This window comes from Cnephaeus nilssonii, assembly GCF_951640355.1.
Source record: "Cnephaeus nilssonii genome assembly, chromosome: 20".
Lineage (NCBI taxonomy): Eukaryota > Metazoa > Chordata > Mammalia > Chiroptera > Vespertilionidae > Cnephaeus > Cnephaeus nilssonii.
This window is the reverse complement of record NC_137091.1, coordinates 37,067,442-37,082,979: the sequence shown is the minus strand read 5'-3', so window position 1 is coordinate 37,082,979 and position 15,538 is coordinate 37,067,442. Positions and strand designations below refer to the sequence as shown.

At 50.5% G+C, this 15,538-nt stretch overlaps 1 protein-coding gene across 1 annotated transcript; it reads right to left on the bottom strand.

The window, feature by feature from the left end:
- Positions 1-4,835: 4,835 nt before the first annotated feature.
- EIF3K (eukaryotic translation initiation factor 3 subunit K) lies at positions 4,836-15,058 on the bottom strand. The gene is made up of 8 exons (XM_079799769.1): positions 14,903-15,058; positions 14,014-14,112; positions 11,689-11,809; positions 9,886-9,960; positions 7,510-7,576; positions 7,313-7,390; positions 5,871-5,996; positions 4,836-4,900 (listed from the first exon to the last, which is right to left on the bottom strand). The coding sequence occupies exons 1-8, from the start codon at positions 14,959-14,961 to the stop codon at positions 4,869-4,871; spliced, it is 657 nt and encodes a 218-aa protein (XP_079655895.1). The 5' UTR covers positions 14,962-15,058; the 3' UTR covers positions 4,836-4,868.
- Between the last annotated feature and the right edge of the window lie 480 nt (positions 15,059-15,538).

The following is a 15,538-nucleotide window of genomic DNA, read 5'->3' as shown; positions in this document are numbered from 1 at the left end:
CAGAAAATGTCAAAATCAAGGAAAGGAGCAAAGGTGCAGAAGTCTCTCCTGCCCAGGCCCAGCCCAGCCCAGCCCAGCCCAGCCCAGCCCAGCCTTTGAAAGGAATGAGACTCCTGTGGCATTAGCCAGACCCACAGGTCTTCCACGTCCTGGTCCCCATTTCCTCTCCCAGCTCACCTCCCACTCTGCCCCTTGCTCTCTGAGCTCCTGTCCCATTGCAGGCCTCCTTGCTGTTTCTGGAACACAGCAGGCCTGGTCCAGCTTCATAGTCTTTATACTTGGTGATACCTTGTTACCACTGTCTAGATCACTTTCCCTAGATACTGAATCCCCAGGGCTCACAGCCTCCTCTCCTGCAGGTCTCTGAGGCAACATCACCTCCCCAGTGAGATATTTCCTGACCACGTTATTTAAAATAGCATCCCACATCTTTCCTGCTTATTTTTTCCCAAAGCACGGATTACCATTTAATACATTACATGATTGATTGATTGATTGCATTTATCTGTCTCTTTCCCAAGAATGTCATCCATGGGGTGGGGCTTTTTGTTTTGGTCATTGCTGTATCCCTAGTTTCTGAAGCAGCATCTCACACAAGATAGAAGTTTAATAAATCCTAGGTGAATGAATGGACTTAAAACCATGATGAGACATTTGAATTTTTAATTGAAACCTGATTGACATAAATTTTATTCTAAATGCAATGGGAAGTTAAAGGAGGATTTTAAGCAGGGCTGGAATCTGATTCAGCTGTGCAAAGGGTCCCCCTGGTTACATGAGGGGAACAGACTGTAGAAGGCAGATTGGGCACAGGGAGCCCAGTGAGGAGGCTGTTACAATGGTCCAGACAAGGGTGAACAGGACCAGAGGCTCGGAGGACGAGAGAGCTGCAGAGGGGCAGGGGGTTTTGGAAAAACAAGAGGTGACAGGACTTACTGTCATGAATTTGGGGTTGGGGGTGGGCAGAGATAAGAAAGAGCAGTCAAGACTCCAGAAGCTCCAGGTTTTCTACTGGGGATGGGGATTAAAAGACATGGCTCAGTGGATGGAGTGTCTGCCTGCGGATTGAAGGGTCCCAGGTTCGATTCTGGCCAAGGGCACATGCCTGGGTTGCAGGAGGCAGCCGATCAATGATTCTCTCTCATCATTGATGTTTCTATCTCTCTATCCCTCTCCCTTCCTCTCTGAAATCAATAAAAATATATTAAAAAAAAAAAGACATGGCTCCTGCCCTAACCAGTTTGGCCTATCGGCCTGTGGACTGAAAGGTCCGAGGTTCGATTCTGGTCAAGGGCATGTACCTTGGTTGCAGGCACATCCCCAGTAGAAAGTGTGCAGGAGGCAGCTGATCGATGTTTCTCTCTCATCGATGTTTCTACCTCTCTATTTCTCTCCCTTCGTCTCTGTAAAAAAAATCAATATACTAAAAAAAAATAATAATAATAATAAAAAGCCCTAACCAGTTTGGCTCAGTGGATAGAGCGTCAGCTTGGGGACTGAAAGGTCCCAGGTTCGATTCCAGTCAAGGGCATGTACCTTTTTGCGGGCACATCTCCAATAGGAGGTGTGCAGGAGGCAGCTGGTTGACGTTTCTCTCTTGTCGATGTTTCTAACTACCTATCCCCCTCCCTTCCTCTCTGTAAAAAATCAACAAAATATCCTATCTAATAAAAGAGTAATTTGCAAATTGACCGTACCTCCAATACACCTTCGATCCATGCCCACCAGCCAATCAGGAGCAAGTATGCAAATTAACCCAACCAAGATGGCTGCAGCCACGGAGCGAGCAGGAGGCTTGGTTTCCCTGACAATGGAGGAAGCCAAGCTTCCTGCACACCCTGGCTGGCCCAGGCATCTGCTCAAGGCTACAAAGTTTCAATTATAGAAGATAAATAAATCCCAGATACCAGGGCCTCCACTTGGGTCACTGGGGGACGTTGCAGGCCTGCAAACCACCACAGACCCCTCGCCCAGGCTGCCCCACGCCCCAAGAACCCCCACCCTGATCCAGGACACCCTTCAGGGCCAACCAGCTGGCCCCCACCTGTCCACCAGGCCTTTATCCTAATAAAAGAGTAATATGCAAATTGACCGTCACTCCAACACACAAGATGGCTGCCCCATGTGGTCAAAGATGGCTGCCCCCATGTGGACACAAGATGTCCACCACAAGATGGCCAGCAGGGGAGGGCAGTTGGGAGGGCTCAGGCCTGCAGGGGAGGGCAGTTGTGGGCAATCAGGCCAGCAGGAGAGGGCAGTTGGGATCGACCAGGCCTGCAAGGGAGGACAGTTGGGGGCGATCAAGCCTGCAGGGGAGGGCAGTTAGGGGCAATCAGGCTGGCAGGGGAGTGGTTAGGGGGTGATCAGGCTGGCAGGCAGAAGCAGAAGGCACTGAGAGGGATGTCCAGCTGCCCGTTTAGGCCCAATCCTACTGGGATCGGGCCTAAACGGGCAGCCGGACATCCCTCGAGGGGACCCAGATTGGAGAGGGTGCAGGCTGGGCTGAAGGACACCCCCCCCCTCGTGCACCAATTTTGTGCACCAGGCCTCTAGTATTAAAAAAAAAAAAAAAAAAAAAAAAAAAAAGGACATGGCTCCTCCAGGTATGAGAGCTACAAGGTCTTTTCCCAGCTCTCTCAAAGGCACTGGAAGGGATCCAATGGCAAGCAAAGGGAACAAGGCCTGGCAGAAGCCCACTTTCCCAGGGCATGATGCTAGGACCTAGCCAAAGACCCAAGAGTGTTGGTGGTTTACAAAGCTGGGCTGGGCAGGCAGCCTGTTGACTTGGCGAACAAGCCCAGGACTCTTGTGCTGGGCCTGGTCAGCAGGGAAAGGCCCTTGGGTTCAGGGCCATCTGCCCCACTCTGCCTGCTCCTGGTGGACCCTGAACGAGGGCTGAGAGTCAACGCTGATGGTGCCAAGCAATGAGGTTTAAATTATGGGCTCCCTTTGTCAGTCACCTTTGAGGCCCTCCAGGGCCAGTGCAGTAATGGCTATCATCCATTGAGTGTCAAGGGGCAGGAAGAGACTGGAAGGGGCTCTGAATGAAGGGGCATGCCAATGGGCTCACCATTCTACACCACTTGGAATTCCCGAGACTGTAGTATCGGATTAAGCACTGTGTCCTATTATTAGTGCCACTTGGGCGAAACAAAGGAGACAGCTGTGTCCTCCCAAGGTGGGAACATGGATACTGGGATATCTAGAGGTGACAATGGAAGCAGCAGCCCTGAGCCCAAGTGAGCAAGACAGGCTACAAGTTTGTGATCTTACAGTGTGCCAAGATCTCTGAAATTTTCACGTTAACTCACAACTGTGGAAGTGGGTACTTTCACCAGCTGTAAAACTGAAGCAGAGTTAACAAGCCCAAAGGCCACTTGGCTGGGATTGGAACTCAGGCTGTCAAAGGATGATGATCCTCCTGGAGCAAAAGCAGGACGAGATGTGGCTTCCAAATGACACGGGTTATTTCCCCTTCCTTGTTGTGGACATGGCCAGTTGTACAGGTTTTATTGTACTCAGGGCACCTACCAAGTGGCTGAGTAGGAGTTATGCCCACCCTGAGGGGGTGCCCACAGTCAAATGAGTGGGTAGCAGCATTAGTCTTCCCTCCTGCTACCCCTCACCCCCCTTACAGCTGGCTCAAGTTCTGAGCTATATAATCACCCTTTGTGCCCAGGGTTTGAACACACCCTAGTTCCTGGCTCCTGCTCAGGTCTGGAACCCAGGGCAAAGGGTGTCCCACCCAGCCCTGGCTCCTCCCATCCCTGCCCAGAGGATGGGTGTGAGTGCAGGGGGATCGGGGAGCTGGCAGCTCGGGCACTGCCACTCTCTGCAGGCCAAGTCCACTGTCACAGGAGAATGAAGAGCTCCCCCAGGCAGCAGCAGGTCCACACTAAAGGTTGTGTATCTATCACAGCATTTCATTTCCTCCCAGAGGAGTCACTATTGTTCTCATGCCCTTTACATACAAGCACAGAAGGGAAGATACTTGTCTTAAAGTTATTCTGCAAGATGCCTGGAGTACTTCATGTATAAAATGGGAAAAATAACCAACCCAACTAAGGGCTGAGGGATGTGAACTAGACCACCTAACTAGCATAGGCTGGGATTTGGGGACGGGGACGGAGGAGTATGGCCTGGCTGAAAATCTGAATTACTTGTCAAGTCTCTCCAAACAGAGGAATGCTAAGGACTAGTTTGCAACCTCAGGGACAAACCCAAGTCTAAAACCAACAACTCCTGTTTTCTAAGCGCCAATAACAGCCTGGGACCTGGTCTGAGACCTTTATTGGCAAGAGCTCATGAAATCCTCGTAACTCTGAGAAGAGTGCACCATTCTTCACCTTTCTGAGAAAACTGAGGAACAGGGGCGGAGTCACTAGATCAAGAATTCACATAGGGTAGAGCAGCCAGATTCCTCCATCACCCTCTAGCCACAGCCCTGGGGTCACTAGTGCATGGTTTTGTGAGGCCCAGGGGCAAAGATGTGCCTGCCCTCCAGGACCCCAGGGGGCCCACACCTGCTCAGCTAGGTTTTCCCGAGTACAGAAGAGCCCAGGCTAGAGCCAGCTGCAGGGCTGGGCTCCTGTCCCATTCACACTCTCCTTCCTGCTGACTCACTGTTATCTGCCCTCTCTGGGGACCTGACAGATCAGAAAGGTGGGGGTGGAAGGTCAGTTGCAGGGGTGGGGCAGGCAAAGATGTGGAAGGGAAGAAAAAAGATGGAAGCCCTGCCACTGGGGGGCCCCAGCACAGGGCCCCAGAGGCCTGCTCCAGGGCTCCCTCTGGTGGATGAGGGACAGAGTTGGAAGCCAGTAAGGAGACAACAAGGCTAAGGCAATAAATCTTTATTAAGCACCTGCAAGTTACTGGGAGGAGGCCATGATGCTGGACACACCTGTTGAGAAGAGAAGGTGAGACCAAGGGTCAATGTGGGGAAAATGGGAGACAAAGTTCCAGTCACTAACTATAGCACCCACAAATCTTCAAAGTCAACAGATCACAACTCCCTTCTGGGCCCAAGTCACTATCACAAAGGCAGTTTGGGGCAGTAGTTAAAATTCTGGACTCTGGAGCAAGGAGGCCCAGGTTCAAGTCTCAGCTCTGCCAGGTACCAGGTACATCAGTTTCTCCACCTGTAGGAAGCATCTATCCTAACTAGACTGAACCATTTGCTCCAGTAAGTTCTTACACAGAACAGGTACCTCAGAGTGAGGGTCTACAGTACCCAAGTGCCCATGCAATCTGGTTCCTCAATAGGTACCAAGTTAACTGGTTTGCACTGAGAAGCCTTGTTGTACCAATAAGTCTCTTTAATAGTACCCACCTTATAGGATGATGAGAGGACAAACTGACTTAAGTGTGAAGAAACAGTGTTTGTCATTATTATTGATGCTCTTTTACCCATATTTTAGATGAGAAAACTGAGGCACAGAGCAGTAAAATCACTTGCCCAAAGTTACACAGCCACAGAGTGCAGAACCAAGATTCCCACCCACTAGCCTAACTCCAGAGCCTGTACTTTCTGGCATTCTGCTGTGTTTTAGCAGATGCCAGGGCTGAGGCCCCGGGAGCCCCAAGGACAAAGGAGAGACAATGGGACAGAGCCCCGGGAACCAGTAAGTGTGTGGGGACAACCCTCCAGGCCACTCCAGGCCCCTGGAAGTCTTACTGAGTGCTGTGGGGCAGGACACAGGGCCGGAAAGTTCTAGGGAAGGACACCAGTACTCCCTGCTATTCCTTCCTGGGCGGCAGCCCTGGGACAGAAGAGGTCAGTGGAGTCTGGCAGATGCAAATTTCCTAGCCCGGGTCTCTGCGGAAGGGCACCTGCTGAGCCACACACCCTGAGGCCTCAGGGTACCACTCACTGTCAAAGTCGATCTTCTCCACAATGTTCTTGGGCTTAATGCTCTCTTCCTGGCTACAGATGAAGATCTGGCCCGCCTCATCAGCGCTCCAGCCGTACTTGCTCATCCACACCTTCAGCTGGCTGTCTGCAGGTGACACAGCAGCACAGGGGTTTTTTTTGGTCACCCAATCCTGCAGTACCAGGGGTCCTGGGATCCAAAAGCCCAGGCACCCTCCTTGCCCAAATGCTTCAGAAGCCAATAGCATTTTCCATCCGGACAGCAGCAGCACCTCTGCACTTCCTTCTATAGTTCCTTCTCCAGACGGCTGCCAGGGGGAGCTTTTTACCTTTCTCATCCTTACATGTCACACGGACTTTTGTCTTATTTTCTATTTATCTCTGTTCTCTCCCAGTGCAAACCTTGGTTTCTAATAGCCACAGTGTATTTATGTAACTGCTTTTTCCCACGACCTAAATGAAATGGTTTCAAAATCACAATGTCATCATTACCACGAACAATAAGCCCGTGGTTATCAGGTTTGAGAATTTCTTTGCAGTTCTTTTTCACCCTTGGAAAATATGTCACTAAGGATATAGGGCAAGAGGGTGTACTGTTACTTGAAATAAATGTGCAAACACACCCCCCTTTTTTTTTTCTTTTTAGAAGGATCTTTTAAGAACATAAATCTGATCATGTCCTTCCCTGCTCAGAATCCTCTGTGGCTCCATCTCACACAAAGTAAAGGTCAAAGTCTTTGAAGGCCCTGCTATATCTAGAGATCTTCCTCCCACCACCACTTCCCTGCTATCGACTCCCTATATACCCACCCACACCTACACTCACTCTGCTCCAGCCACCCAGGGAACATGACAGGGCCCCCCTGCCTGAGGGTCCTCACATTTGCTCTGCCCTCAGGCTGCAATTGTTCAAATGCTGCTCCCGCCCTACTCTACAAGCTGTCTTGCATGAATTACCACTGGACAGAACAGTGTCTGGCACAGAGCAGCCATTCAATAATTAATACAGAATAAACGAATGAATGTGATATATCTTCCCTAAGGAAGGGAATGTCTTTTTTTAAATATATTTTATTGATTTTTTACAGAGAGGAAGAAAGAGGGATGGAGAGTTAGAAACATCGATGAGAGAGAAACATTGATCAGCTGCCTCTTGCAACACCCCCTACTGGGGATGTGCCCACAACCAAGGTATATGCCCTTGACTGGAATCGAACCCGGGACCCTTGAGTCCGCAGGCCGACGCTCTATTCACTGAGCCAAACCAGCTAGGGTGTGGAAGGGAATGTCTTATACCAATTCCTTCCTTCCTTCCTGGGCTGGGCCCTCAATAACCACAGGGTGAGGAAGGGATGGATCCATCAGAGGAGCTGGCTGAGGCCCATTACCCCAGACTATCCTGAACTTCCTAGGCTGGCACTAGGGACCCAGAGAGCATCTTACCGGTCAGGTCCCCGAGCATCTCGGCCAGCAGCCAGCGATCGATGTGCTGATAAGTGATACCCACGACATGGCAGATAACTGTGGAGGTCAGGGACAAAGATGGTAAAGAGCCACGCCCCCCTCCCAGGACCCTGCTGACAGTCCCTACCTGCCTCCCCCTCGCCCCTGCCTGGGAGCTGTTTCAAAAAGGGACTTACATTTTCGGACAGAATCTTCAAAACCAGTTATACCTTCCAAAAGGTCCATGTTTTCATCCAGGGCTTGCTGTGAGAGGAATGACAATGTTGACAATTTTAATATTAATATCAAGAATGCTAATCTTAAAAATATTAACAATCGACCCCCACATGCCAGCCATTCTTCTGTGTGCAACCCTATGATGTAACAGTTACTATTTTAATGCCCATTTTAGAGATAAAGAAACCAAGGCTCAGAACAGTTAAGTGATTTGCCCAAAATTAAACCTAGGGTTTAAATCTGGTAGGCAGAACCCAGTTCGGAGAGGGGACAGATACAGATCAGCTAAATGCACGCACTTTGCTCCTATCTCACTCAGAGAAAAAGCCTACCATGTCCTACAATGGCCCTCAAGGCCCCACAGGATCTATGCCCTCACTTCCTCCCACTTACCCCCTCATTCCAAATTTAATTAATTTTTAGAGAGTGGAAGGGAGAGGGAAAGTGAAACATCGATTTGTTGTTTTCTTATTTATGCACTCATTGGTTGACTTTTGTATGTGCCCTGACTGGGGATTGAACCCGAAACTTTGGCCAGGAAGCTCTAACAAACTGAGCTACCTGGCCAGGGCTGCACTGACTGTTCTTGCGTCTGGAACTCTCCTCGCCACCCCCATGGTTTCTACTCGTGTCATCTTCTCAGCAAAGGCGCCTTCCAACATTAGTGAGGGAAATGCGGAAGCCACAAGGACAAGGAGTAGCCAGTGAAGTATGAGGAAAGTCAAGAGAGCAGTTGTCTGGGAAGCCAAGGGTTTGACAGGACAGGTAAGATGGGGGACTGAGAACTGCCTACTGAATCTAGCAACTGTTGACCTCGACAAGTTTCATGGAGTGTGTTTGTGCTGGGGAGCAGGGTCAGAGGGTTGGTCACAAAAGCCTGGAGTGGGTTCAAGTGAGCAGGGAAGACTGACCACAGGCAATGTGTCCCAGGAGCAGGGTGACCAACCGTCCCCACCTGCCTGAAACTGAGGAGTTTTGAGATGTGACATTTGCAGTTTTAAAACCTGGAAAGACCTGGGCAAACTGGGCAGCCAGTCCCCTAGCCAAGAGTCTGGCTGTAAAGGGGCGCAGAGAAAGGGGGTAGGAGACAGAGCGAATGTGGAGGTCAGGGACAGCTCTCTCTTTAAAAAAAATATTTTTTATTGATTTCACAGATAAAGGGAGAAATAAAAACATCAATGATGAGAATCATTGACCGGCTGCCTCCTACATGCCCTCTACTGGGGATCGAGCCCACAATCCGGTCATGTGCCCTGACTGGGAATCAAACCAGTGACCTCCTGGTTCTCAGGTCGATGCTCAACCGCTGAGCCACCATGGTGCGGGCAAGAGCTCTTTGTTATGCTAGAACTCCAGAGTAGGCATGTTCTATGGTGACAAAAACCCAGGAAGGCCACGTTTGATGTTACAAGACAGTAGGGAGAATTGCTATTGTAACACCACTGAGTGGGTGCAAGGGAAAGGGGACAGTGCACCAGATGGCCTGACATAAGAGGGACAACCCACCCTCAAAGCTGCAGATGCTCGGTCAGCTGCCATGATGTCAGGGTCAGGGACATGTGTGAGTTCTGCTTTTGGCTGCTTCTACTTTCCCACAGAACAAGTAACCAGATCATAAGCTGAGGTGAGAAGAAAGGGTGGGGTGGGAGGGGAGGTCCGAAGAGCTGTCTTAGGTGAGTGGGGAGGGAATAAACTGGGGAGGGAAGCAAGAGCCTAGGCCAAGAAGGGTGGAGGACTGTGGATCTGGGTTGTCATGTGCTCTGGATGGCTTTTTCTCCAGCCTGTTATATCATCTCAGATACAGGTGTGTGGGTGGGGGGAGGGGGGAGGGGGGATCCCGGGGAGGAGGGATGCATGACTTTTGCTAAGAGGAAACAGAACAAAGGACTGGAGTGCTGGTCAGCCCAAGAATGTCAGTTGGAGACCTCACGGGGGGTGGGGGGTGGGGGTGGGGAGCTGGAAAGTTAGGAGGAAGTGGTCAGAGAGTGGAAATGTTTAACATTAATGGCCAGAGGAAGGAGAAATTATTGCTGAAGAAAACTCTAGGGCAATGGGTCCCATTTACGAAGCTGCAGATGTGGAGGATCAGGTTCCAGTTAGAACAAGAAAGGGGGCAGTTCAGGTGATGGAGGCCTTTTACTGGAAGGATGCCTGAGCCCTGTGGGCACAGGGGACAACCTGGGAGTCCTGGCTCTGTGTGAGGATCACGATTCTGTGATATCCTGCTTGCAAAGCCCTGAACACAGGAAGCCAATAACGGGCATGGTCATTACTTTTATCAGTCCGCTCTGTGTGGCCCAGTCACCCATCCTGCCCTTGGATCCAAGGGAAGTTACCCAGAAGGCCTGGAAGTGGCAGGTCTCTAGCAGGTCTCCAAGGTACAAAATCTGTCGGATGGGCCGTTCTTCTTGCTGGAGGAAAACGTTAAGGGAAAATGGTCCTAGAGCCTGAGGAGCATACTGTGAAGTCCTAAGCCAGCCCTCCCTACCCACCTCTTCTGGTCACTGCAGCATGGGTCGTAATGGCAAAAGGTGAAACAACCGAATTATCCAATGATGGGGACAGTGACATCAATCACTGATTGTCCACAGAGACTGAGCCAACTCCCATAGAACACAAGACACAATGATATGAAAAAAAAGATGCAGAACAATGTGCAAAACAGCTTATGATTTGGGTGGGGGACATATCCTTTTCTATATAATAAAAAGGTAATATGCAAATCAAAGAAATGGCAGAACAACCGGTCACTGACACACACACTGACCACCAGGGGGCAGACACTCAACACAGGAGCTGCCCCCTGGTGTTCAGTGCGCTGTCCTCCCACTGGAGGGAGGGTTGGGGGGTGCTTAGCCAGAAGTTGGGCTCTTGGCTGGCAAGGGGGAGCCTCTCTCGCCTCCACGACAGAGCTAAGGATGTCAGACTGTGAGAGGGTGCAGGCCAGGCTGAGGGACCCCCTCAACCCCCTCAGTTGCACGATTTATATATAGCGTGAATATAAACATACACAGTTGTATTTATGTAGCTACAGGATATCTGTGGAAAGGTCCCTAAGAACAGCAAACAATTGTTGCCTCCTAAGAGGGGACCGGGGGAGCTGTGGGACAGGGGAGAGAAGCCATTTTCCCCCTATATAATTTTTTTTGTTACTTTTAACAGTGTACTGTATGCCTATTTTTTTCAAAACCACCAGAACAGAACCCTGGAGAAGGTGGACAATCTCTCAGAAGGGAGGCACTCTCACGGACACACCTGGCAGAACAGGTTCAATGAGGAAGCAGCCATTTCTCAGCTCAGCCAGTAATAGGCAAGTAGTTGTGACAACCCTGGGATGGTGGTCACTATGAGCACAGGGCCCAGCATGGCTGGGGGACTCTGCCAAGTTTCTCAAGTAATTAAAGGGAAGTTAGAGGCTTTCCTAGTTAAGTGTTAGATCAGCTACAGAAAAGCAAGGGGAGGTGGGGGGATCCAATTCATTGATTTTTCACTCAACAATTTTTCATTGAAGGCCAGCACTGTGCTAGGTAGGCAATGAGGATACATAAAATGAAGTTTAGCTGACAATCCAGCTCTTCATGCCTTCTGCCTGGTGCCCAGCCCTCAGCCCCTCCTGCCTCTGGCCTGGTGGTCTTGACTCAACTAGAATCCTCATGAGAATCTCTCTAAAGCATAAATCTACCCCCATCACTCTATAGCTCCCTGGTGCCCTCCCAAATTCCACTTTGAAAGCTATGGCATGGCTATGCTGAACTTCCATAGCCTTTAAAAGACAGCACTGAGCTCTTTTCCTCCAGGCCTCCCTACATACTGTTCCCTCTGCCCGGATCACCTTCCCTACCACTTCACCTAACTCCTCATCTTTCAGATGGTCTCTCCTCCAGGAGGCTCTAACATCCAGGCAAGGTCAGGTGCCTCCTCTGGCCCCTCTAACCCTGAGCCCTGAATACACGAGGCTGTCACTAACATGGGACAGGCCTGCCTTAACCACCACAGGGCCCCAGCCCTGCCCAGCACTGGGCCGAGCCCAGAGCAGGCACTCAAGTGTGACTAAACTCACAGACCACTTCCCAGTGAAATGACCTTTCTTGCCCCTGCCTCCTCCCACACACACGTGGGCCCAAGAACTAGAAGGATACATGGGCCTGGTCGATCATGCACTTGCAAAGGGTGAAGTCAGTGTGGGGCAGGTTGGTGAGGGCCTTTAGCAGGATCTGAGCGGTGACAGTGGTCTGAAAGAAGGCTGGGTTGAACTGGTACCTGAGAAGGGAAACGAGAGACATAGCAACAGGTGGCATCTCCAGGTCCCAGAAGCCTCACCAGGCGTGAGGCAGGGTACACACTGCTTTGGCCCAGAGCCTGGAAAGTATACATGCCTGGGCTCCAATCCCAACCACAGATTCTCTGGCTACGTGACCTCCCTGACCCTACTTTCCTGCTCTGTCAACAAGGACAGTTAATTTTCACAACCACCCAATAAGACAAGATAGAGAAGTCTCAAATAGTGGTTTAGGGCTCTGGAACCAGAATGCCTGGGTTTAAACTTCCCTGCTGAGTGACCATAGACTTCTTATTTTAAATTCTGTGTATCAGTTTCCTCCCTTGCAAAATGGGGCAATTACAACCATATCTACCTCACAAGGACAATACAGCATCTAAGTGAGTTCATACATGCAAAGCTTATAGCACAGCAACTACCACATGGTGAACACTCCCTAAGTAGCGATCACCAAAAACAACCTAAACAACCCCATAAATACATCTATTGTACAGATGTTAAAACTGAAGCTATGCAATCGTAAAAATTACACAGCTGTGTGCCAATCAAGTACTGAGGGAGAGGAACCCAAACGTCTGTTACAGGAAAACGGATAAAAACTGCAGCCACAGAAAATGGCTGGACCTCATTAATCCAGTGCTCAGTGGAAGCAGCCAGATGCAGAACTTGTTCTGTAGGACTCTACTTGCATCAAGTTCAAAACAGGCAATACTGAGCTAAGGTGATCAGGATGCATGCATGTGTGGTAAACTCACATTAAGTCAGGCCATTAGAACCTAAGAGTGGTTACCAGGGTGGGCAGTAGGTGTGACTGACATAAAACATGTGGGGCAAAGGGCCTGAGTTGCTAGCAACACTCAGTTTTGCAATATGGATGGAGATCATATGTGTGAATTTATAACTACTTCTTAAACAATATGCAATCCCTTGGTATCCACCAGGGCTTGGTTCCAGGACCCCCTGTGCATACCAAAATCCACAGACCCAAGTTCCTTACATAAAACAGTGTAGTATTTACATATAACCGATGCACGTCCTCTCATACATATTTTTACTTTTTGGTTAATCCTCACCCGAGGATATCTTTCCACTGGTTTTTAGAGAGTAGAAGGGAGGGTGAGAGACAGAGAAACATGGATGTGAGAGAGACACATTGATTGGTTACCTCCTACCTGCACAGCAACCAGGGCAGGGGATCGAGCCTGCATCGAGGTACGTGTCCTTGACTGCAACTGAACCCGAGACCCTTGAGTCCACGGGCCGGCACTCTATCCACTGAGCCAAACTGGCTAGAGCTCCTCTCATACATTTTAAACCATCTCTTGATTACTTATAATACCCAATACAATTACATACCATGTAAATAGTTGTTATACTGTATTGTTTAGGGCAGTGGTCGGCAAACTCATTAGTCAACAGAGTCAAATATCAACAGTACAACGATTGAAATTTTTTGAGAGCCAAATTTTTTAAACTTAAAACTTCTTCTAATGCCACTTCTTCAAAATACTCGCCCAGGCCGTGGTATTTTGTGGAAGAGCCACACTCAAGGGGCCAAAGAGCTGCATGTGGCTCGCGAGCCGCAGTTTGCCGACCATGGGTTTAGGGAATAACAAGAAAAACGTTTGTACATGTTTAATCCAGATATAACCATAGTAGGTCTAACTACACAGTACATCAGCAACATCACATTTTTAGGGGAATGTTTTCAACTTTTCCACTGATGTGGATCCTGTGGATATGGAGAGCCAACTATATTTGTTTTATGTACTAGCCTGTATGTGTGTTTTGTAATTAACTTTTAAAAAACATCCATCCTGCCCTAACTGGTTTGGCTCAGTGGATAGAGCATCGGCCTGCGGACTGAAGAGTCCCGGGTTCGATTCCGGTCAAGGGCATTTACCTTGGTTTCGGGGACATCCCCAGTGGGGGGTGTGCAGGAGGCAGCTGATTGATGTTTCTAACTCTCTATCCCTCTCCCTTCCTCTCTGTAAAAATCAATAAAATATATTTTAAAAAAACAACACACATCCATCCTCCTGCTCTAACTTCCTTGGATTCCTAGTTTTGCACACCAAAAGATGCTTCATGCTGTAGGCTACCCCCTACTCCTGTACCACCTAGTGTTGGAAGTGCTACCTTGCTGGCCACTGGCATGGGATTGGGGATGGAGACAGACACTCACAGCTTCAGGACAGCCAGGTTGGCTTCCAGATCATAGGCATTCTCCTTGGCCTGTGTCTCCACATAGCGCTCCAGGGTGGCCAGATTCTCAGGATTGTATCTAGAGAAGAATCAAGATGGATGAGCAGAGAGGAGACAGGAGCTGAGGCCAGTTATACTTTTTTTGAGGATGGGGGGGGGGGTGTGGGCACAGTAACCTGCTCCTTCCTCCTTTTCTTCCCTTATCTTACCCATATCTCAGACCTGAGCCTAAGCTCTAAATCCCATCGGAGCCAGGGGTCTGATGCCTAGGATGCTCCCCCAACCTCTCAGACAATCAGTCATTGCAACCTGTATACCTGGGCTCCCGGACATCTTTGACACATCCCCCCTTCCTCCCCTCTCCAGACCTCACCCCTGTCCCAGCCCCATCCTCTCCGCTCTAGCTTCTCCCATTCCAGTTCTGACCAATCTGCTTGTGCTTCCCCCACCCCAGCTCTGACTGCTCTCAGCTATCACTATCTATTGACGGTTTTGTCGTGACTCTGAACTGGGGACTCCATGAAAGCATGGCCAGCGGCTGTCTTGGTCACTTCTGGTCCCCAACGTTGCCCGGCGCTGACAGTGCACATGTGTTGAATGAATGATATGAGAAAAGAAGGTAGAGATGAAGAGCACTGTCACAGGTGAGAGGAACACCGAGGGGCTGAGAGGCCTTAAGACAATTAACGTGGGGAGACAAGGCAAGGTTATCTCCCGCCTCTAGACGCTTGCAATGGTGTTTTCCTTAAACATCTCCCCCAGAAGACTGGAAAGCCCCACCCCAGGACCCTGACCACCCCCTTGCGGTCTCCAGAAAGGCTCTCCTCCACCCCGCGGACCAGAAGCCCTCCCTCCGACCAGGCTCAGACCTGTCGATACCCTTGAGCAATTTGCCCACGTTCGCTCTCATCTGCTCGAACATGGCCATGCCTGCGGTCGCTTCCCACCCAGGGGGATGGAGCCGCAGTACCGGCCGGCGCGGCGTCCTAGAGGACCGGAAGAGGAAGAGATGGCGGAAACGGAAATACGTTGCTGTTTTCGCTCCAGCCCCCGAGGCGCTGCAGGGGGAAGGTTCTCGCGGGGGCTGCCACGCTTTCCGGCTGCCACGTGATTTCTTCCCAGGGGGCGCCGTTGGCGCGTGCGCACACGCTCCACCCGGACTGGACCAACCGCGAGAGGAAGAGCTTCGTGGCGCCCAATGCGCGGGCGCCGTCTCGGGGCGCCGGGCGGGGCTAAGCTGTGCGCGGGCGTCGAGCCCCAGTCCTCGGGCCGCGCGCGCGAACTCGCTGGGAAGGAGGCGAGCCCCCGCCGGTGTGCGCGCGCGTCGCGTTGCTCGCCGCCTTGAACTTACACAACTGCTGGAATGCACGGAGTAGCCCTCCATTTGAGCCGTGATCCAAGCTCTTCCCCCCCCAGCCTTGGGCCCCAGCAGGATCCTGAGCTCCATAGTTTCAAAGCCTGAAACTGGTCCCCATGCTCCACCCGAATTCCAGGGGTAGGAGCCC

Bases quoted from the DNA above. Each gene is read 5' to 3' on its own strand.
- EIF3K (XM_079799769.1), bottom strand. From the start codon at position 14,961: ATGGCCATGTTCGAGCAGATGAGAGCGAACGTGGGCAAATTGCTCAAG. The intron at 11,810-14,013 runs GTGAGTGTCTGT...TTCCCTTCTCAG, and splicing joins AACCTGGCTGTCCTGAAGCT to GTACCAGTTCAACCCAGCCT. The intron at 5,997-7,312 runs GTAAGATGCTCT...TGTCACCTGCAG, and splicing joins GATGCTCGGGGACCTGACCG to ACAGCCAGCTGAAGGTGTGG.